The 22,190-nt window shown below is 41.2% G+C and overlaps 1 protein-coding gene across 6 annotated transcripts in view; it reads left to right on the forward strand.

Moving 5' to 3' along the window:
• Positions 1-241: 241 nt before the first annotated feature.
• Positions 242-22,190, forward strand: part of EPHA6 (EPH receptor A6) — an 875,247-nt gene continuing 853,298 nt past the window's right edge. For 2 of the 6 annotated variants that reach the window (XM_005283660.5, XM_005283661.5), the window contains exon 1: positions 257-1,485. In XM_005283660.5, coding sequence (XP_005283717.1) covers positions 1,383-1,485 — 103 coding nt within the window. In that variant the 5' untranslated portion in view covers positions 257-1,382. Of the gene's footprint in view, positions 1,486-22,190 lie in introns of all 6 variants that reach the window. The other 4 variants (XM_005283662.5, XM_005283664.5, XM_065589211.1 and 1 more) reach the window with 3 other exon arrangements.

Raw genomic sequence — 22,190 nt, forward strand, 5'->3', positions numbered from 1 at the left:
ACAAATTCTCTAAGAAAAGAGCGAGGCAGTTAAAGAGAACAACCAAATTGCACAATACGCTGCAAGGTTGACTAGTACGCCTTTAAAAATGAGTTAAGTTTAGTATAAGTGCATCTCTCCTCTTAAGATATTTTAATGTTTAGCCACAACCCCCTCCCCCCCCCCCCCAGCAAAGTAGAGGGAGTTTTGTCTTGTCAACTAACCCCCTCTAGTGCTGAACAGGCTGCATATGACCTGCGGGCTGCTAGCAGCTTCCAGGCTAGGAAAGCTCTTCGCCGCTTGCTGCATACACACACACGCACGCACTCAGTATCACCTCTTCTCAGGAGAGCAGCTGAGGAGGGGCCAGCGAGAGTCCGAGCTCTTCCTTGCTTTTCACCTCCCCCCCTCCACCTGCCACACTCTGCCCACATTTAGGACCAGCCGCATTATTGCGATCCATTTCTTTGGGGGGGAAGGGTGTTCTGCAGCGAGCAATGCCCGCTGCTTGCAATGTCCGCCTGCCCGGGGACGGGGAGACCCCCCGGCTCTGCACGTCCGACGCCAGCTCGGAGCCATCCCGCGGGCGCTAATGAGGGGTGATCGCTCCGGAGGCGGCAGAGAGGAGCGGCGGCAGCACCCAAGGCTGCAGCCGACCTGAAGGCAAGGCAGCCCGGGAGAGAGAGCCGCCGCAACCGCACCGAGCGCCGCCGGATTCCTGCTCGCGCCCCTGCCCAGAGGGAGACCGCCCGGGGGGGCAGGCGCCGGGGCTCCTGCGCGCTGCAAGTTTTGCCGAGGTGTGAGGCGGCTCGGGGAGCTGTCCAGCTTTCTTCAGCGTCCTCCCGCCTCTGCCGGGGGCCCGAGGGCTGGAGCTCCCTCCTGGCTGGGGGGAGGGCGGGGGCTGAACCGCCTCGGCGTCGGCTCTCGTGGGGGGGCCGGGCGGTGCGGAGGCGGGATGGGGATGCTCCGGAGCAGGAGGCTGCCGCCGCTGTGGGGGCTGGTGCCGAAGCTGCTGCGGGGCTGACGGGGCTGGCGGCGGCAGCCCGGGCGGGAGGGCAGCAAGCTCCCACGCCCCTAGGCAAAGTTCCCGGAGCTCACCCGGCTCCCACCAGCGACTGCGCTCCAGTGCCCCGGCCCCCCAGCCAGGACGGCAGCTCCAGCCCTCTGCCCCCTGTGGCCGCTGTGGCTACTCCTCCCTCGGCCGCCCCGGGACCCCACCAGCGGATGCAATTACTCCAGCCTCTGCAGCACCTGGCGGCAGCCCTATCAGAGGCACCTGGCTAACTGGACCCTGCCCTCCGGCGTTGGGGGCAGCAGCGTTTCCCACTGGCCTGGAGGAGGAAGAGGACCTGAAGCCCGCCCCGCCTTCTCGGGGCAAGGACCAGGGGGCGCCGGCACCAGCCATGGGGGGTTGTGAAGCGAGAGGTTTGCTCTGGAAATTTGGCCTGTTCTTCCCTTTGCTGACGGCGTGCCCGGCGGGCTGCAGTCCAGTCTCCGGCAACCAAGGTAAAGAGAGGCGCGGCGGGGTGGGAAGGCATCACTCTGTGTGGCTTTGCTCAGATCAACTTTTCTTACCTCTAGGCACCTGGCTGTGGCAGTCGGGTGCTGGGGAGCTGGCAGTAGCCATGGCAATGACGGGAGCAATATGCTTATCCTGCACAGCTGGGGGTACTTTGCTGTCCCTCTTCTAAGAGGGCGAATTGGCTGCCTCACTTCGGGGACTGATGGGCAATGTTCGAATTCTAGAGCACCAAGAAGAGGAACAATTGAAGGGGGATTCCGCAGCCCCCCCGACAGTGGTTGGTCTAGTGCTCTCAGAGGAAATGCTCTCCGTGAGCAGGAAATGTGGTACTGATTAAAAACCTCAATGAAACTTGTGAAGACCTCAGCTCTTTAAGTTCACATGTTACCAACATACTATTCTTTTGGCTCAAGTGAGATCTATGGATACAGGTGGCAAATAGATTAAATATTCTGCCCATTTCTGTAAAATACAACCTGTGTCTTCTCTGTAGGGATTTCTCTTGGGTGGGTGATTGTTTCTGGGACAGATAATAGGAAGCAAAAATACCTGTCTTTTTCATTTGTTCTCTATGAATGATTTGGCAGGTAACTCCCTCAAAGGCAAGTAGATGACTCTTTAAAAGTTAGTATTTCTGGAAAGGAAGCATATAGTGTGTGTTTGAGAGGTGGGGGCGGGGGCAGGTTGAATATTAGAACTGTTTTCTTTTGCAGTAAGAGACCAATCATATACCCACTGAAGTCCACAAAAAAACTCCCTTGGATTTCAAAAGGGATAAGACTGAATCTTAAAATACAAGTGACTAGAAAAGTGTGCCATCCTGAATGAAATTGGTGTGGTATTAAGGGGACTTTTTTGCCCTATGATAGCAATATCAGAGCATGTAGTGTAGAAAGGAATCTTAGTCCTGATGTAATCAAGATCATATCGGGCTTTCTATATGAATGTCTCTTTCCATAGGTACATAACTGTACAGTAGAACTTGATCTAGGCTGAAAGTTGGCACAGAATGGTAGCATATTTTTATTTAAAATTTGAATTATAAGATGTGCTTTCCTCTTATTTAGCTCAAGAAGCACATTCAACAAAGAATTTTGGAAGCTCACAGCATCTAAAATGAGATGATTGCTCCCTTTATTCAGAAATCATAGAAAGATCTCAAGATGACATTTTAAACCTTATTTTGCATGTGGCAATTCTTGGTTGCCCAAAATGCTCATTTAATATATTATCACAGGCACACGCCACTTACGTATTACTTGACACAATATATTTTACCCCCTTGGCTACAGTGTAGTTCATGCTAAAATGTAGTCTCTGTACCAAAAATGACTCTATTTAAAAAGATCCATAGAAAATATCCTGTGTATTCAAGGAACATTAAGATTTTGTCAAAGAAATTAAAAGGAAACAAACATAGCTGAAGGTGAAACATACGATATTGCATGCCATCCAACATCTGAGTAGAACAGAGCATTTCCTTAACTGCGTCCTTAATGTACTTTTTTTCCTGCCAAAATATTGGAGGACATGTGTGATATATTTAATCCTTAACTGTTTTGGATATTTGGGCATGACTCAACTTCATGTGATGTAATTTTAGTGTAGGCGTAAAATCAAATAGTTGAAGGACAGTTTTAAAGGGACACATCCTAAAATGTTTATCTGAAATATTTTTAACCATTATCATTATAAGGAATACCTAAGATTGCCACAGTAGGAAAAGATTAGAGGAAAGGATTTTTTTTTAAATCATGCATTTGATAGCACTTATTATAATCAATTTCATATTTCCTCAGTACAATAAATTTTTAATGGATTTTTATCACAAGAAAGAGAAAATAACATTTTTAGACACTGGAAAAATGTGACCATAAAAATGCAAAAATTTGCATGAGGAATCAGGGGCAGGTATAGTATCTGAAACTATACTTAATACAGGTTTTTAAAATTACTAGAGATTAAGTTGATAATGACCCTTTAACTCTTCTATAATAAACTTTTTAAAAGTTCAGGTATTGTAATTTTTACAATTTATAACTTTACCAAAACCATTGAGTACATATTTTTTTGCACAGAAAACACAAATCTTCCATGGCAGCACAATATTGTTAGTCTTTTAGCTCACCTTCTTGCTAGAGCATACTAAAGTCTACTATATTACAAGGCCTATCCAGGCACACACAATATATATATAGTTAATAAAGCAAAGTATGTAGTCATTTTGAAAAATTTAAAGCCTGATTACTTGGACTAAGGATAAAGATTTTTGTAGGAAATAATTTAAATTAGATTAGTATCTACTCATTGATGTGTATGGGGTAATTAAGTTGGCAATAATCTTTAAGCATAGTTTAATTTACAGGGTCAAAGATTATGAAGAAAAAGTTAAGTAAAACAAATTATCCCAAAAGAGAGTTCCTCCAGGATTAGTCACTTTTTAAAAAATAATTTTTGAAAGTTTTTTTTATATGCCTTTCAATAGATTTATTCAAAGAAAGAATATAACTGTCATGAACAACGTTGGGATATCCAGTTATTTGCTGAATACAGTACTCTGGGATTTCCTAACAGTTTAATAATTTCTCCTTTTACACTTCATTTGTGAAAACTTTCAGTACTCTAAGAGGTCATTTTTGAGCATCATGATTATATTATAAAAATCACACAGTTAAAAAAATCCTACTCAATCTGATATTAATAATGAATTGAAAATGACTAAAATAGGCCCCAAATCCAAAATGCACACATAAGAGCATCTGCTTAATAAAATGTTGTCCAATGAAGTTTAGTTTTAAGGGAGACTTTCTCAAAATAGAGTGAAAACTGAAAAATATTGCATTAACTCAAAGTGGAATTGAATGGAAAATCTGGATACATTGGGGAGGTCATTCATTGTATAAACACACTCAAATGATTAGTATTAAAATACCTGTTGATTAAATTTGGATACCCAAATGTTAAGCACCTCTAAGAAATTTTCAAGATCTGCTGTAGTGCACTAAAGAAAATAATAAGACATTGCTGTTCTCAAGTTTTCATATGGCAACATTTCAGAATATTAATTTTGAAAATTGAGTTGGGTAAATCATAATAAAAAAAAAAGGCTGATTAACTTCCATTGAGTTTTGAGTTTGGCTTTAAGATTTGATGTCTTTGACCTCTTATCTTTCAATGCATATTTGCAAATGGTGAAGACATAGGTCCACATTAATATCAAAAGTCTAGAAGAATCACAAAGGAATATTCTTTAAGGAGAAAAATAGAAAAATGAAATAAATTACTCTATCCCACCATGGCAACAAAAAGAGCCTTTAATGCACTGTTTGCAGTTAATCCTCTGAAATGATGTTTTTCAGTATCATGTCAATAGTATACTCCAGTTTTTAAAGGACTAAATAAATCCATAGATTCAGAATAGGTAAGGGTTCTTTTCCTTTTAAAAAAAAAAACAGACTGAAACCTTTAATTTTTTAATATAGTTCCTAGACTCTTCGGTTCTTACCCTTCACTCAGTAAATCAATGCTTGGTGTCTTGTTCTATCTGTAGCAAGGCAGACTGAAACAGTAGTATTGACAGAGGAGTGAACTTACTCATTTATCTTAATGGAGTGGTGAGTTCAAAAATAAATTGCAACCATCCTAAGAGCTAGTTTCTACTGTTAAAAAGATCTGTGGACAGATGAGATACTTGTCCACACATTTCTGTGCAGAAGCAGTGAATCAGAAATCAACCTTAAACAGGCATTCTTGCAACATAGACCTCACTGGGTGGATCTCGGGTGGGATGTTTGTCCAGACTCACATTGATCAGCTACCAATATCCAACCACTAGCTAGCTGAATAAATGAGACTAGATTTTATCCTGTATTGCTGCTTAGTTGTTTGGCTGTCAAACTCAGAGCAGACTTCTTCTGTATTCTCAAAGATACAGAAAGTAGCATCCTAACTACAAGTCACTTTATCAGAAATATACTTGTCTAGAAGATGTGGGTCAAAACAAATCATTCAACAAATTATTCAACAATCCCAGATATTTTTAAAATATCTTATGTTGGAAGAAGACACTAGCCAACAATTCCTGGGCTGCATCCTCTATTAAGTTATTTACTATTTTCTGTCACCAAAAGTTTAGAAAAAAAGAAGAAAATGACAGGGATTGCAGAATTTTATAGCATGTTTCGTGCATGTCAGTGAACTTTAAGAGCAAGTCATACACCTTTTTGGATATTATGTATCAATGCATTTTGCCAGCTTGTGAAATGTACAAGCTTGGTCTGTTTCATGCTATTTTTAAAAAGAAACTATATCCTTTGTCCACATAGCACAAGTGTGTAGTATTAAAATGATGTCAAATTTTAATGATAAGATTGATTTCCCTTCCCCACCACCTCCAGTAAAATTGAATAGCATGGCTCAAAGTACAGATAATGGAGCCTTTCAGCTATAGGTCAGTACTTGAAATCTGAGACCGATTAGGAGTCACCCAAAATCATTATCAGCTGAAGGAAGTTGGGGGATTTTTTTTAAATCAATTTTCTAATGGATAAATACATATCTCAGATACAACACGGTCATAATTGCACATGCTGAAACCACAAACAGGAATAATGAGCGTATAGAGTCATTGGGTATAGAAATTGAACTACTTGCTTGCTACTACAAGGTTTACCTCCATGTCAGGACTTGAGACAGTATGAGGAAAATTGTGCTGCCTGATGTCAACATTGTACTTGTCTTGTAGGCAGGGGGGTTTGTCATTCTGGATTGTCCCTCTATACCTTTTGTTAACATTAAAGTCACTATGGAAAATATGAGGGAAAATGAAAAAAAGTAACTGTACCAGTCTGGGAGAAGTGTACAGCTTCCCTTTAAAAGACCATAAAATGAATAATGAGAACAAGATTATTTCTGCCTCAAGCTTTCAATAATTTTTATAGAACTTAAACTGTTCCAGAGTTTCCTAGAGCCATATAATAATCTTGAGTGCTAATGTCAGAATAGGAAACTTCTCAGTAGCAGATATGCGTGCAACTTTATATATCTAGTAGTCTAGAATAACTAAGATAAACAGATTTGAAGAGAACACTTCATAAAATATTGGTTCTAATGCTGAGTTAGCACTTTCAGTTCATCTCTGTTTGGCAATAGTGAAAGTGAACCTAGTGTACTTTAATTTCTGAACACCTTCAGATCATCATGAAGTAACTCTTTCAGACTTCATTATGATGGATAAAGATGAATTTAATCAATGGAGTGGAATTAAAAAGCAGGATGATGTAATTGTATCACATGAGGATGATAAAGTACTTTCTAGTTCATTAATAACCAAGGAGGATGTTAAACATTGTCTCCTAGGGACAGACATTTTTAAATCAAGAGGGCTTGATTACTTGCATCCAAGAATTCTAAAAGAGTTGTCTGAGAAAATCTCTGGCCTACTTATGTCAATTTTTAATAAATCTTGCAATACCAAGGAAATTCCAGAAGACAGAAAGAGTGTTAATGTTCTGTCAATATTCAAAAAGGGCAAGCAGGATCACCCAGGTTACTATAGACCTGTCAGCCTGACATCAATCCTAGAGAAAATAATGGAATGTTAATACTGGACTTAATTAATAAAAAAATAAAGGATAGGGATATAATGTCAGTCAACATGGTTTTATGGAAATAGGTCTTGTGAAACAAACCTAAGCATACTATGGAACTTTTAGTGCCTGGTAGCTAGGTAATCCAACCTTCTTCTCTTTTCCATTGATGTCCTTCATTCCAATTATGATTTTATTACCAATTTTTCAACAAATTCATTTGTGGATGCACCATTCTTGTCTTTTCCATATCTAAGAATAACACTGTTCATCATTAGTAGGCATTAGAGATTCTGTTCCATTTAATTTACACATTACTTCTAAGGTGTGTATATATTGCTGAGTACAGTTCACTGGTAAATTCTGCTTCAACTCAAGTGCCCATTTCACAAGTGTCTTCTGCCTGAGGCCTGTTTATATATCTGAGAGTACAATCTGACCTGAAGTCTTTTTTGTTTGTAGTTCTAGCAACTCTGGAATGTTTTGCTGATGTGTCATTGTTCAACACATGTCTGATGTATGATGTCTAAGCATCTCTAGCATTTGTTGTCTCAAGTCTATGCATTTGGACTAAATTCCAACAAAGTCCGCAGAATATAGAGCTGGTTGAATAAATTGAAAATATTCATTATAACTGTTGGCATGGTTTTCATGGAACAGTTATTAATGACTAATTTTGTTCACTATTCAGTCAGCTCTATAAGCAGTCGAATAACATTAGCTAAGTAATACACAATTTTTCTACCACTTGGTAGTTTTCTGTTAATATTTTTCCACTGGTCAACTGGCTCTACTGTATTTTAAGCCTCTTCAACTTCTGAGCAGCACCTGAGTATTAAATATTATCCATATGTATCTTAATGTTCAGCTGATTTGCACAATAGCTGCAAAGTTCACAAATTACTTTGGTATACGAATTAGAACTGGTCAAAAAATGTAATTTCCTTTCTGTGAGAAATTCTGACACTTCAAATTTTATTTGGGTCTGAATCAGAACAAAAAAGCTAAAATTTCCCACAACACACATTCTGAATATTTTTTATTTGAAGCCATAGAAACATTTAGTTTCAATAATATGGAAACATAATATAATATAGAATATTAAATATAATACAGGCGTAGCTCATAGTACTGCTTATTACGGTTGTTTAAGACCCAGTTTTCAGTTTCTTATAAAACTTTGCCAAACTTTAAATATTTGAGCTAATATTTACTATGTGGGTGAATGTCTCAGGCTTAATTTATTTGGAAAATTTTAGTCAAATTAATTCATCTGTCTCCAAAAATGAGGCTATGAATATATTGCCAATATTTTTGTAACAATAAAAACAACCTTTTCTTTGGAAAGTTATCACATTCCCGTGCTTTGGAACAAATCTTGAAATTTGACAGGTGTGGGCTTTGCGTATTGCTGTCCCTCTTAAAATCTTTCCATATGTAGTTAAATTAGAGACCTTTGAAAAATTGCAGTTCACACATGTTCATTGTAGACTTGCCAGCGCTTAGCAGCTAAATCCCAAAAGATTCCACCCTAATTGAGTATGCTCAAGCCTCTGGTGGCACCTAGTGTTGATTTAATTGTGCATGTGCCATCCCCACAGAGACTGAGCATGTTCCTTTATCTCATACCTCCTAGTGCTGACCAGACTATGCATGAGCCAGCCCCACAGAGCAACTGAACATGCTAACCCCCTCACAGCTTGTACACATGACAGGACTGCATATACATCATCTCCACAGACCAGCTAAGCATGTTCCCTCCTGCTGAGGACTAAAGAACAAAGTCAGACTTTCCCTATAAAAATGGCTTTTCCAGGCTGGGTACCAGAACTGAGAGCAGGGAGCCTGTCTCTCCTGTTTTCTCAGTGAACCCTTGCCTTCAAAGGCCCCACCTCTTCTGGTTGAGGCCCCACCCTGCTCAGGACTCCGACATACCGGTAAGTCCTTTAAGTTACTTTCACCCCTGAATAGAGGCAAGAATCTGATTGTACAGTGCCCATTGTACAGGTATACATTGAAAGGACATAAGGACTTTCCCTACCCAACCTCAGGTCCTCCATAAGTGCCAAGCGAAACTGCAGTCCCAGTACTTGTGTCAGTGTAGGGATTACTTCCTTTCTAGTCCTCTCAGGGTACACAGCTCTCAAGAGAGCAATGGAGGTGTTGCGGTACAGACGTAATTCTACCTTCTCCTGCCAACTGACCAACTTCTCACACAAGATATTAGGAGCAGATTAACAGCCTTTGTGCATGTGGGAGCTCTCCATAGGGCAGTGAAGCTCCATACTTCTTAATAAGGGGCTGACCCTAAATGACCCAATACACCTCTACCCTGATATAACGCTGTCCTCGGGAGCCAAAAAATGTTACCGCGTTATAGGTGAAACCGCGTTATATCGAACTTGCTTTGAGCCACCGGAGTGCGCAGTCCCGCCCCCACGGAGCAGTGCTTTACCGCATTATATCCGAATTCGTGTTATATCGGGTCGTGTTATATAGGGGTAGAGGCGTAATTTAGGGTGAAATATCTCCATGGGAATAGATAGATAGATACTGGACATTTAGTAATTTGTGTTGCTTCCTCATTTCAGCAGGTTGTGGACATTATGGCACTTTTTAGTGTGGAATGAAATCACCTCTTGGGGAACATAAAAAAGGGCAATCAGAACAATCAGTAATAAAACACTACATGAAAGCACACACATGAAATGAGGACATATTAAAAGATGTATTTACCAGGAACCCTTACAATCTCCATCCATTTAATGGTTTCTACACCAAGAACAAAAGGGGGAAAGTCACCTATAGCCTATACGATCACTGGTGCATGTAATGAGTGATTTTCTTTAGCTGGGTTAGAGTGAAGTTGCTGCTGTAATTCATAGTCTCAGACTTCTGGCTATAGCTATGTAAAAATGGACACAATAGAATGTTCTTATAAATCCAGAAGTGTCATTTATTTAAGTAAAAATTATGGAACTTATTTAACTAAAAATTGAAGTTTAGATCATGCCTTCCCACAAAAGATCCTGGAGGGCTAAGGATACTAGAAGAAAAAAAGTTTTCAACCTATCATGTGGTCAAGAGGGGCAGTATTTGTCTCTCCATAGAGTCCAACCCCAGTGATGTCAAACAAGTTATGGCAAATTTGAAAAGCTAGGGATAGTTGCAGAGGGCTGGCTCTTCCACGCTACCCTTTGGGACCAGCAGTGTCCATGTGGAGCTGTGTTGTCAGTCATGTCCCAAGTGTGTCTGGACCCAAAGAGGAATGTCAAATCTTAAACAACAACAAATTTTCTGGCCTTACCGGATTGACAGGGGGATAAGAAGTTGTAAAACACTCAGGTACCAGAACAATGCCTAAGGTGGAGATATTTAGATGATGCAACAAGGCTAGACTTACCAATGGTGCTGCCCAGCTGCTAGGTCACTGAATCCCAGCTCTTCCCCCTGCCTGCAATTACTCTGACACTGTGGCAATCCCCATTTTGGTAGGTAGCAACTTGGCCCTCCAGCCCAGGTAACAATCTAACAAAATGTGTATAGTCCAATGTCCACAGAAAAGAAAGGGTCTTCAGCCCCATTCCAGGCCCCTGAGAATTGTGCACCCTTCTCTCAGGACTTACAATGTCTCTATTCCCCTTATCTCCATGGTGGAAGAAGGGATTTGCTCTCCCTTCACAAGAGAGTGGTTAGCAGGAAAGCCCAGGCCCTCCCTCTCCAGCAGGCTCTGACCCAGAGCTCTACAAGAGACAGCAGTAGCAAACACCCACAGAATGCTTTGGAGCTGCCTCCCTGGGCAACTTCCTATAACTTACTTTTCCCAGTTCAGGGCATGGTCAAAAGTCCCACAGGAAGTTGGAACAAAGAGTTCCTTAGCCCCAGAGGAAGGCTAGTCACTTCTCTAGAGTCTGTGGTAGCTGCCAGCTTGCATACTTCTCTTCTGAAGTCAGGACTTCTGGCTGTAACTTACTGAGAAGCTTCCAAAATAAGTCTCTCCTTCTCTCCGATCTACCCCCAGTCTTTCTTTTCCTGTAGTTTTATGGCACAACAACCTCAGCATGTGAGGCCATGACCACCACCTACCACAGATTTTGCATAATCAAAATCTATATCCTCTCACCCTGTCCTGTTTTCTTTAAAAAAGCACAGTAATGTTTTTCTAATGTTACCCCACTTGCCCAGTACTCTCATCATTCCTTTCACACTATATTCTTTCACTTTGAGGTGTCTCAGTTCATCATAAAAAATGTGTATTTCTATATGTGTCCCTGCATTGCCATAGCAGATGCTCAGCTGTTTCTTTAACTTTGCATGTTTTGCACCACCCATCTTTGTGCACATTTAATAGAGATAAATTACCATTCAGGCCACAGTGACCTATTAGTGCTCGAAATATAGTTACTTAGCTTCTTCTATCATAGCTGTGAAGTATAACATTATCCTCAAGTTTAGGAAATACTTCATAGAACTTTCATCCTTTTTTTCTCATTGATCCATATTTCTTGCCATTCTGTCTTAAGTTCTCTCTTAATCAAGCTTTTGAAGGCCTATGTGCTCAGAGGAATCTTTTTATATCAACCTCTTCATTTTTTTAAAAACATTTTTGCCTCTTTATATGCCATTTCCCAGGTATTCCGGCATGCACTGGAATCTACATCATTACATATGATTACCTAATTGTACTATTTCCATAGTTAAGTAAAATTGTCCCCATTTTGAGTTGTCTGGGTCTCTTTTAAGCTCCTCCTGCAGGTGCGGTGGAGGGAAGACATCTGGACTCAGAACTGTTCCTCTTTCGTTTTTCAAAGTTAAAAGTGACTGTAAACAGAGTGTTGTGATGGAAAGTGTTGGGCAATTTTAACTATAGGCTGTGCTGTCAGCCCTACCAATAATAAAATTATAATAACTTTAGTAACTAGATTGTATGTACATATACTAATTTAGCATTTATAGAGTGTCTTTCATCTGAACACAATCTCTATACGAACATTAATATAGGAAAATATATCAATTTTACAGATGAATAAACCAAGGCATAGAGTGATTGTGATTTGACTAAGATCACACAGTGATTCAGTGGCAGAGTTGAGAATAGAATTCAGGAGTCCTTTTTTCACCAGTAAATACCAAGACTTCCTTGTATTAACTAGGATAATGATGCATGTAATTCACTTCCCTTTTCCTTCCTCAGTTCTAGTCCTTAAATAATATAGCATCCATTTTGTTGCCATTGTACATCACAAGTTCCTGTAATATTTAATCTGTAGACTTCACTATTTATCATTTTCCTTTCTAATTTTGTAATAAGTAGTTTTCTTTTTAAATAATGTCCTGCAGCTTTAGCGTTACTGGTTTTCCATCATATTAGAGTAAATTGGGGAATTATTTTTAATAACTATAGTCTGATAGATCATGTATTTTACTCTTGGGAGATGTGCCTCAAGAAATATATGATGATTGAAATTGGTGCCACAGATGGATATTTTGAAAACAAAAAAGAAAATCAATAATAGATTAGGCTTGATTAGATGTTGACATTTAGCACTGCAGATCCAGAATGTTAAAATTTACTGACAACACAGTCTTCCTCCTAATTTGCAACAGTACCTCTATTCTCAGTTCATATATATCATTGTGCATATATTGTAAAGGTTAATGAAGAAATGATAATAAAATTAGCAAAAAGCTCATCTGATTGTTCAGGCGTTAGCCTTAAGGATTGAATGTTTTATAATCTAATTTGTCATATGTGAAATCTAATATTTTTGTTATATTAAATTTTATATTGCTAGAATATTTAGGTGAATCCAAAGACCTTTATGGCCTCATTTTTCCTCTCTCACCAGTTTTATGTGTACTGTTGTTCTATTGAATTGAGTGAAGTTACTCCTGAATTACACTGATTTAAACTAGAGGAGAATCAGCTCTATAGTGAAACAGCATTAAACCACTGCTCATGGTTTTAATAAACATATCAAACACTGGTCCTAGTATGGAATCTTATGGCACCTTACAGTTAAGCGTTGCCCTAATGAACAGTGATAATTTATTCCTACTCTTCTTGTCTCTTAACCAGTTTTTGATCTGTGACCGTTTTTGATCCTCTCACTCCATTAGTGCTTAGTTTGATTTCTAGCCTCTTGTGAAAGACTTTGTCAAAATCTCCTAGGTTAGCTTTTCCAATAGCTAGTTAAAAATGGCTTAAGAAGCCACGAATTGCAGCTTGGCACTTCCTCCTTTAATCTCCATTCTCACAAGTGATATTTTCTCATTTACAAGTAACAAATGGCAGTTTAGAATATTTTTGATCCTGTTCTCAAGCTTCTTCCATACTTTCACTGTGAAAATATCTTCTTGTTTTATTAAATTCACTTTTGGTGTTTACAAGGACCACCTCCTGTTTAGTCCCCAGGAACAAAAAATGCCATTGAACACCCTTAGTTTTAACTGTAAATGTGTTAATTCCTCCTCTCCTGACCCCCAACAGCATTTGTACTGAATTGTCAGGGTTTCCATGGCACTTCAGTTTCTAAAGCAGTGGGCTAGTGGAGAAAATATCTGTGGGGAAAGGAAGAGAGGGACAGGTTGTTAAAAACAGAGAGAGAGAGAGCGTTACAAGTGTAACTGTCTTTGACACTAAAATCTCTATGGATATGTTTTCGAATTAGTTAAACAGCAATGGGTTTATTTTGCTCTTGCCTATTATGTATAGTGGGTTTAGGGGTATAGTTTTTTCTTGAGTGAAGTAGTCCCAACTGTGTACCATTTTGAATTGGTGCACAATCATGACATCATCAAAATGTCCCAACCAGCTAATCAAACTGCAGCTTCCTCAGCCAGACTGTAGTCGGTCTCACTGAGGGCCTTCACATATAGGTTGCATCGGCATCCTCCTTGTCACCCTTCCTCTTTAATGTGCATGTACAGCGGATAAAGATGTTTTAGATGGTGTCTCCAATATGACATACAATTTGACTTTTCATTACAACTGATGGTCTCTAAAGGAGATGAGTAAATAAGTAAAATAAAGCAAGTTACGCTTAATCCAGGTAATGAGGAAGCAGAGCTGATAATAACAGGAAGAATACAAAGGAAATGGTCAGGAACTGTGGGTGTTCCTGTTTCCAACTCTCACAATTTTATTGTGTCACACAATATTTTGTGCTTTTCTTAGAGCTCTGGAATTAGGTTATTACCCGAGAATCTCAATTTTCATTAAAAACAAGTACTTTTCTAGCCTTCGTGGTTGCAGGGAAAAACTTGAAAACATAAACCCTAAACATTCCAATGCCAGAAGGCAAATAAAAAGAACCCAAAATAAAATATTTTAAAAAACCTTATTACTTTTAAGCCAGCCTTTTGGGGGCGAGGGGAGGACTAACATGATGTTTGAAACCTTGGGTAGGCCTGAGTGTACCTTTTAGTGGAATTCCTTCTACGACAGTTGCTAATAAGGTTTTCTGTCTTGGGGTCATTTTGGATCCATTTGTGCACGTGGACTCTCAAGTAACATCTGTGGTTTCTCTGGAGTGCCTTTCCCCACCATAATTAGCATGGAAGCTGACTGGTGCTTTTCCATGTGTACCTCTCCACATTGATTCATGCAACTGTAATCTCTAGGATAGATGACTGCAATGCACTCTACTTGGGCTACCTTTGAAAAGGGCTTGGAAAGAGTCAGCTAGTACAGAATCCATCTGCTCATCTCTTGTGAATGGCAAGTTATTGTGAGCATAGAGCTCCACCATGGCATGCTCTTCACCCAATACCTGTTTGCTCTCAGGTTGATTAGCCCACTGAGACCCAAATGGTCAGAGATACCCCTCTCTGTATATCCTATGGAAAGAGTGGTAATGATTTTCTGATCAGGGACTTTTTCATTGCCAGAGTCTGGTGAGCTAGGGAGAATTGTGTAAGATTTCTTTGACTTTAGCTGGTATTTTCTTAGTAGGACATATGTTTATGTTGGGGCTTGATTCTGTGGACTTTCTCACTACTAGTCCTTGTGCAATTAGACATGTTCACTGGGAACCACACATGTCAGAGTTGGCAGAGATAGATTTTTCATTAATGTAAGGCAAGACACCTGCAAAATACAAAACTCCCAGGTATAGAAATTCAGGCAAATTAATGGAAGGAAGTTAAGAACATGGCCCTATATTTAAATTTAGTCATAGATAGCAGAAGTATAGAACTAATATAGTATGATCATTTGCAAAGCTGGATGCCAAATTAGTCATAACAATCCTTATTTAGATATGTAAATAAGTGGCCTGATTCTCAGAGCTGCTGAGCACTGACAACTCCTATTTGACAGTTACTCAGCACCTCATTAAATAAGGCTATTCACTTAGGAACTGAAATGTGTTTAATTTTAGGCACTCAAGTTTGAAAATTTTGGTCTAAATCCACCATATGTTATAAAGATTTTTGTGTTCTAATTTTAAATGGAAGTAAAAGAAGAAAACACTCTTTCTGGAAAAACAAGAATCAGATTTTAATATGCAAGGGTTTATGATGAGTTATCAAACTAGCACTCTACAGTAAACAGAGACAATTAAAACTAAGAACAAAGCAGAGGAATAAGCACAATCCAATTTACGTGTTCAGCAACTCAAGATGCAAGAACACACTTATAAGCATCCCACTATGGTGCTGGACTTCATCAAGGTGCTATTTTGAAAGCAAATGTAAAACCAAATTTCTGTGTACTTTAAGAAACACAAAGACATTTTTTAAATTTTTATTACTGTACAATGATACAAAGTTTCATGAATAAAGCTGACAAAATATAAAGAAAGAGACTTTTCTTTTACAGACAGTAAGACATAATGGCAATAAATAAGCAGATAGATATAAAGAAGAGGAAAGGATTAAGCCCATCGACTTCCTCTTAGAGTGTCTCTTAAATGAGCATTCTGACTTGCAATCTTTTATTTTTATTAAAAAAATTAGCAAAAAAACCCACCGTATGTGTGAACACCTGTATGTTTCATCATGGTATAGCTGTGTCGATTTGTACAGCTTTGCAAGTTTCTGAGCCTGACCAAAAATGCTTATAAAATAATTGTTTTAAAAAATTTAATTTGTTTTTAATTTGAGCGAGTGGGGGTGCCATATGGTGGCTGGGCTCATAAAGTTGAGATGGAGTTCAGCTGTAGCTGTGACAAACTTAGCTCATTTCCCTGAATGAGGAATGTGACAAATATGGCAATCATATGAGTATCTTTGGGGCAGCATATTGTATTAAGTTTATGAAAGTGTAATATAATGCTATGGGCCAGGGATTGTGCGCAACTCCAAGCAGGGCCGGCTCCAGCATTTCTGCCCCCCCCCCCTAAAAAAAAGCCGCGATCGGCGGCGGCAGTTCAGCGGCAGGTCCTTCTCTCCTAGAGGGAGTGAGGGACCTGCCGCCCCCGAATTGCCACAGGTGCCGCCCCCTCCCTTGGCCGCCCCAAGCACCTGCTTGTTAAGCTGGTGCCTGGAGCTGGCCCTGACTCCAAGGTGGGGAAGGGTTGTCACAGCTCCTCCAGGAACTAAGAATAGTGGGGAGTAGTTAATGTGAATCACTCAAGTTGTAAACACCACCAGAGAGGTGCCTGGGGAGATCTGCCTATACTGATTCAATATGGATTTTCCAAAGATCAAAAAGCAAAGAAAGGGCCTTTGTCATAGAAAGGCTGGGTTTAAACTCATTCAGAGCTTTCTTTCTGATCCAGCAAACAGACAGGACCTTCTGTCTATGGGAAGCCTGAGCCCTTGCAAAAAAGTTGGGAAGGTTTTGGTCTGCTTGGGCCCTGTAAGACTGAGGGGTGATCCCTGGCAAGCTTTGAGCATATAGAAACTTCTATTGTTTTTATATGGCTTCTCTGTGATGCTTTTATTTTAAAAATAAATGTGCTGGCTTAGAAAGAGCTATATGGTAACTTGTAATGGCTGTTGGTGACCAGACAGTAAGTGTGAAAAATCAGGAGAGGAGATGTGTATGTGGTGGGTAATAGGCGCTGTCAAGGCTGGATCCCCACTTTGAACTTTAGGGTACAAATGTAGGGGCCTGCATGAAAACTTCTAAGCTTAACTACCAGATTAGCTCTGGTTCCGCTGCCACCATTTCCCAATTTTTCCCTCCCTGGGAAGCCCTGAGAAACCTTTCACCAATTCCCTGGTGAGTACAGATCCAAACCCCTTGGATCTTAAAACAAGGAGAAATTAACCATCCCCCCTCCTTCCTCCCACCAACTCCTGGTGAACACAGATCTAGTCCCCTTGGGATCTAAAACAAGGAGAAATTAACCATCCCCCCTCCTTCCTCCCACCAACTCCTGGTGAATCAAGATCCAAACCCCTTGGATCTTAAAACAAGGAAAAATCAATCAGGTTCTAAAAAGAAAGCTTTTAATTAAAGAAAAAAAGTAAAAATCATCTCTGTAAAATCAGTATGGAAATTAACCTTACAGGGTAATCAAACTTAAAGAGCTCAGAGGATTCCCCTCTAGTCTCAGGTTCAAAGTACAGCAAACAAAGATAAACACTCTAGTAAAAGGTACATTTACAAGTTGAGAAAACAAAGGAAAACTAACACGCCTTGCCTGGCTATTTACTTACAAGTTTGAAATAGGAGAGACTTGTTTAGAAAGATGTGGAGAACCTGGATTGATGTCTGGTTCCTCTCAGTCCCGAGAGTGAACACACAACCAAACAAAGAACACAAACAAAAGCCTTCCCCCCCCCCCAAGATTTGAAAGTATCTTGTCCCCTTATTGGTCCTTTAGGTCAGATGCCAGCCAGGTTACCTGAGCTTCTTAACCCTTTACAGGGAAAAGGATTTTGGAGTCTCTGGCCAGGAGGGATTTTATAGTACTGTACACAGGACAGCTGTTACCCTTCCCTTTATAGTTATGACAGGCGCCTATATAAGACAAAGCCCCAAATATTGGGACTGTCCCTATACAATAGGGACGTCTGGTCACCCTAAATGGCTGGCAATACACTGTTCGTAGCCCTCGGAGAGAAAGCAATGCACAGGTGCTGGCCATTAGGCAGACTGTGACAGAGAAGATGAGTAATGAATGAGGTCACCTGACTAATTCAGGTCAGGCTTAGGGATCCCAGATAGGCAATGTGAAGAGCTTGGGTGAAGTCTTCAACACTGTTGTTTGGTAGGGCTGGGAGTGCTAGGCAGGACAGAGCCTCGGAAGCTGCAGCTGGCCTGAGGCAGTAGCTGCAGGTAAGTGCTGCAAGGGGCAAGACTGGCTTCTGCAGGGGGTAAAGGGAATGTTTTGGAGTAAAGAGAGTGTATAACTCAACTCCAGAAGCGAGGGCTGAGGATTCCAGGTTCCCAGAGGGTGACACTGTTTGGGTTACAATCCAGCTCCAGGAAAGAGGACTGAGGTGGTGAGGGTCCTCATTCAGAGAGAAAGAGAAAGAGAGAGAGAGAGAGACGCTGAACTGAACCTAGGTCTGGCAAGGAGGGCTGCCTTCTGATTAGAGAGAGAACTACTCGAACTGTGGAGTACCAATGTGTGGCCTAAATAAATTGGACCTCTTCCAGAATGTTTTAAGATAATATTGATTAGGTGGAGTCTTTGAGAAGCTCTGAGAGTGAGGGAAACTAAGGCAGGGTGTTGCAGAGCCATGCCAGCCTGGAGCTCTGGAGGCAAAGCCCCATTTATAGGGGAAAACAGTTTCAACTAGTTATTCCACTTTTATTATGCAAAACTGCTCTGGGTCACAAAATTCAGTTTTGCATGACATTAGTCCATAATGTGTGCTGTGCTCTTTGGAGGGTTATGTTAAAGATCTGGGCAGTAATTCAGAAACATTTAATCTGTGTGTTTGTGAGGCGGGGAGAGGGGGGTTCATGCTATGCTTCTTTGGGGTGGTATATTCTAAAGGGTCAATAAGTTAGTCTCTTGATATCCTTCAGATTCAGGAGCAGATATTAACACTGAAAGGGATGGTTTATCAATATCAAGGAAATGGCTGACCCTCAGTGGAGATGGGAAGGCATTATTTGTATTTTATTGTAACATTTTGGTTTTTAAATATTTACAGTTGTTTAACAGAAAAAAATGAAATATATCCTTAGAACATTTTTATCTTCAAATATCTTGTAGCTTCTTTCATCTTTCATGTTTGTCATTTCCCATTTACTCTGATATTAACAAAGTGTTTTTACAAAAGTTTCCTCACCTGTGTTTTTAATCACATGCTGTATCCAATGGTGCACAGAGGATAGGAATGGACTGGGATATCTAGTTGTTTAAACAACCACACTTATCCTAACCATAACCAAGGAAGTAATTGACTCCACCACTTGGCAAACAAACATGCTAAAAGTCAAGTTCCCCAGGAACTATGCAGAATGCAAATAAACATTTGGCTTCTAATTTGCCTTAATGTTCGTTTTACCCAATAGTCTTCACCAGTTCTAGTCACAGACTGCAGTTAGTCTCTGTTCCACTTTTGGCAACTACTGTTGTAACTGCATCTGAAGATTACTGCTTTGAACCACAGAGAGCAGGTCCCTTAAAGAATCACTGCTTTCTTCCAACCTCCTTACATCCTGTATGCTAAATGCTTCTAAGCAGCAGCAGTTTGAAGGAAAGTTTCCAGGTTAACTGAAGTTGCTCAGTTGTGTGACCTGATTTACCGAATCACAAACTTGAAATAATTTCCTCCCCTCACCCCATATGTTGGTTTCATCTGGAGATAACAGCCCATGGCTAATGTTATGCTGTACTAAATATACCAAATGACACTTATACATAACTAGCAAAAGAAATTGTGAATCTGATATTATAAAAACTTTGAAAATCTGTTGAGGTTGCAAAATATGCAAAACTTAACCTTTTAGAGTTGTACATCTTCATTCTTAGTTCCTAAAGAAGGTGAAGGGTGTCTACAGCTTAGAGCAAAGATGTGAAGAAGCTAATGCAGATACCAGTGGATTACCTTTTTTAGACAGATTTTCAGTCAGGTTATGGGAGTGGATGAGAGAAGGCTACAATGCCTGTTCCTTCTTCGATGGCAATCCATTTCGATGCTAAATTTAACATATTTGAACCAGATTTTTCCATCCCACCTTTAACTATGGGGGGGGACACTACACTAGCAGGTGAGGGTATGCCTTGTATGTGGAAGAGCCCCTTCCAAATATATGCCAACTCAAGCTTTTATCGTGCATCTCTCTTTTCTGGAGTCTGGCGATTACATGAAAATCTCAGCTTTCATTGCAAAAAGAGTTTCTAGTTCTCATGGTTAAGGAGAAAAGCTTGAAAATATGAACCCTAAAGGCTAAAAAACCAGAATCAATATTGCCAACCTCAAAAAATCATGAGTCAGACTCCAGAAAATTAGGTGGTTTATTATTTTTAAATTCCCCCTCCTCACCCCAGTGTATGACAATTATAGTATTGTACAGTCGCCTGAATCATAGAGCAAGGTAATTTTGGCCCCTGCAGCAGGAGTTCTCACTGGAAGACCCCACTGAGATCAAATTACACAGATTTCTATACAATGTGCCTATTGACACAGAGCTTCCAGCTTCTCCTTAGACTCCAAAATTCTAACTACTTTGTCTTTCTTAGCCCCACATCTACCCATCCCCCAGTCTAGAAACAATAGGGTTACCATATCCAGCAAATAAAAAAAGAGGACCTGGCCCCGCCCATTTCCCCACCCCCAGCCCCGCCCCAACTCCGCCCCTCCCCGCTCTAACTCCGCCCCCTCCTCCCTCCCACTCCCAGCCACGAGGAAAGGGCTGCCCCAGCGCTACTGGCTTCACGGTTTGCTGGGCAGCCCCCAGACCCTGCGCCCCCGGCCGGCGCTTCCCCAGCGCAGCTGGAGCCTGGGAGGGGAAGTGCCCAGCTGGGGCCGCAGGGTCTGGAGGCTGCCCGGCAAACTGTGAAGCCAGTAGCGCTTGGGCTTCGGGCAGCCCCCTTGCCTCCGGACCCTGCGCCCCCAGCTGGGCACTTCCCCTCCCGGGCTCCGGCGGCGCAGGGTCCGGAGACATGGGGGCTGCCCGAAGCCGGTAGCGCTCGGGCAGCCCGGCTCTTAAACAGAGTCGGGGAGGAGCAGAGCCGCCGCGGCTGGAGGCTCTGCTCCTCCCCTGACTCTTCGGCTCTGTTTAAGAGCCGGGCTGCCCGAGCGCTACCGGCTTCGGGCAGCACCCATGCCTCCGGACCCTGCGCCGCCGGAGCCCGGGAGGGGAAGTGCCTGGCCGGCGACTGGGGTCCGGAGGCAAGGGGGCTGCCCGAAGCCGGTAGCGCTCGGGCAGCTCGGCTCTTAAACAGAGCCGAAGAGTCAGGGGAGGAGCAGAGCCACCATTTTCCCGGACATATTCGGCTTTTTGGCAATTCCCCCCGGACGGGGGTTTGAGTGCCGAAAAGCCGGACATGTCCGGGAAAAAGAGGATGTATGGTAACCCTAAGCAACAAACTATGCACCCCTTCCCCCAAATCCAGATTTGTCCCTTGGCTTTCAGCATACCTCTCCTGCAACTCCAAAAGTTCTTCACCCACCACCGCCACCCCTTACTAGGGCTGGCATTGCCGCATCAGAAAGGAGACGGGGTGAAGACAACAGAGTGACCCATTTGCACAAGAGGAAAAGAAGGTACAGAACCACAGAAGGAACAGAGAGGAAAGAATTGCTGGCCTCTTTCTGCTCACTCTTCCCCTCTTGTGAAAATAGGATCTGCTACTCCCTCTCCTGCTACTCAAAAATTCTGAGAGAAAGAAAATTTTTCCTAGAGCAGTGTTGATTTGGCTGCCCTTCCCAGGAGGCAGTGAAGTTTAGAAGGCAACCAATCAGAAGTTTTTTCTCCTGGGCAGGGCTGAAAGTTGCTTTAGCAAGGATATAAAATCCTTTTTATATGGGTAAGACCTTTCTTATGTAGGTTTTTGGGGCACAATCTGACCCTTAAAATTAAAAAAAAAAAAAAAAAAAAAAAGACATCACACGGTAGAACTGTCACTCTCTCTAATATACCCTTGCCACACAAGTACTAGTATAATGTCCTGTAACTATACAGAAACATTTAATGCAAATTAATAATTCTCCTAAATATTTTTTCACTCCATGTAATTCTGTACAGA

The sequence above is a fragment of the Chrysemys picta genome, chromosome 1 (assembly GCF_011386835.1).
Source record: "Chrysemys picta bellii isolate R12L10 chromosome 1, ASM1138683v2, whole genome shotgun sequence".
In the NCBI taxonomy this organism is placed as follows: domain Eukaryota; kingdom Metazoa; phylum Chordata; order Testudines; family Emydidae; genus Chrysemys; species Chrysemys picta.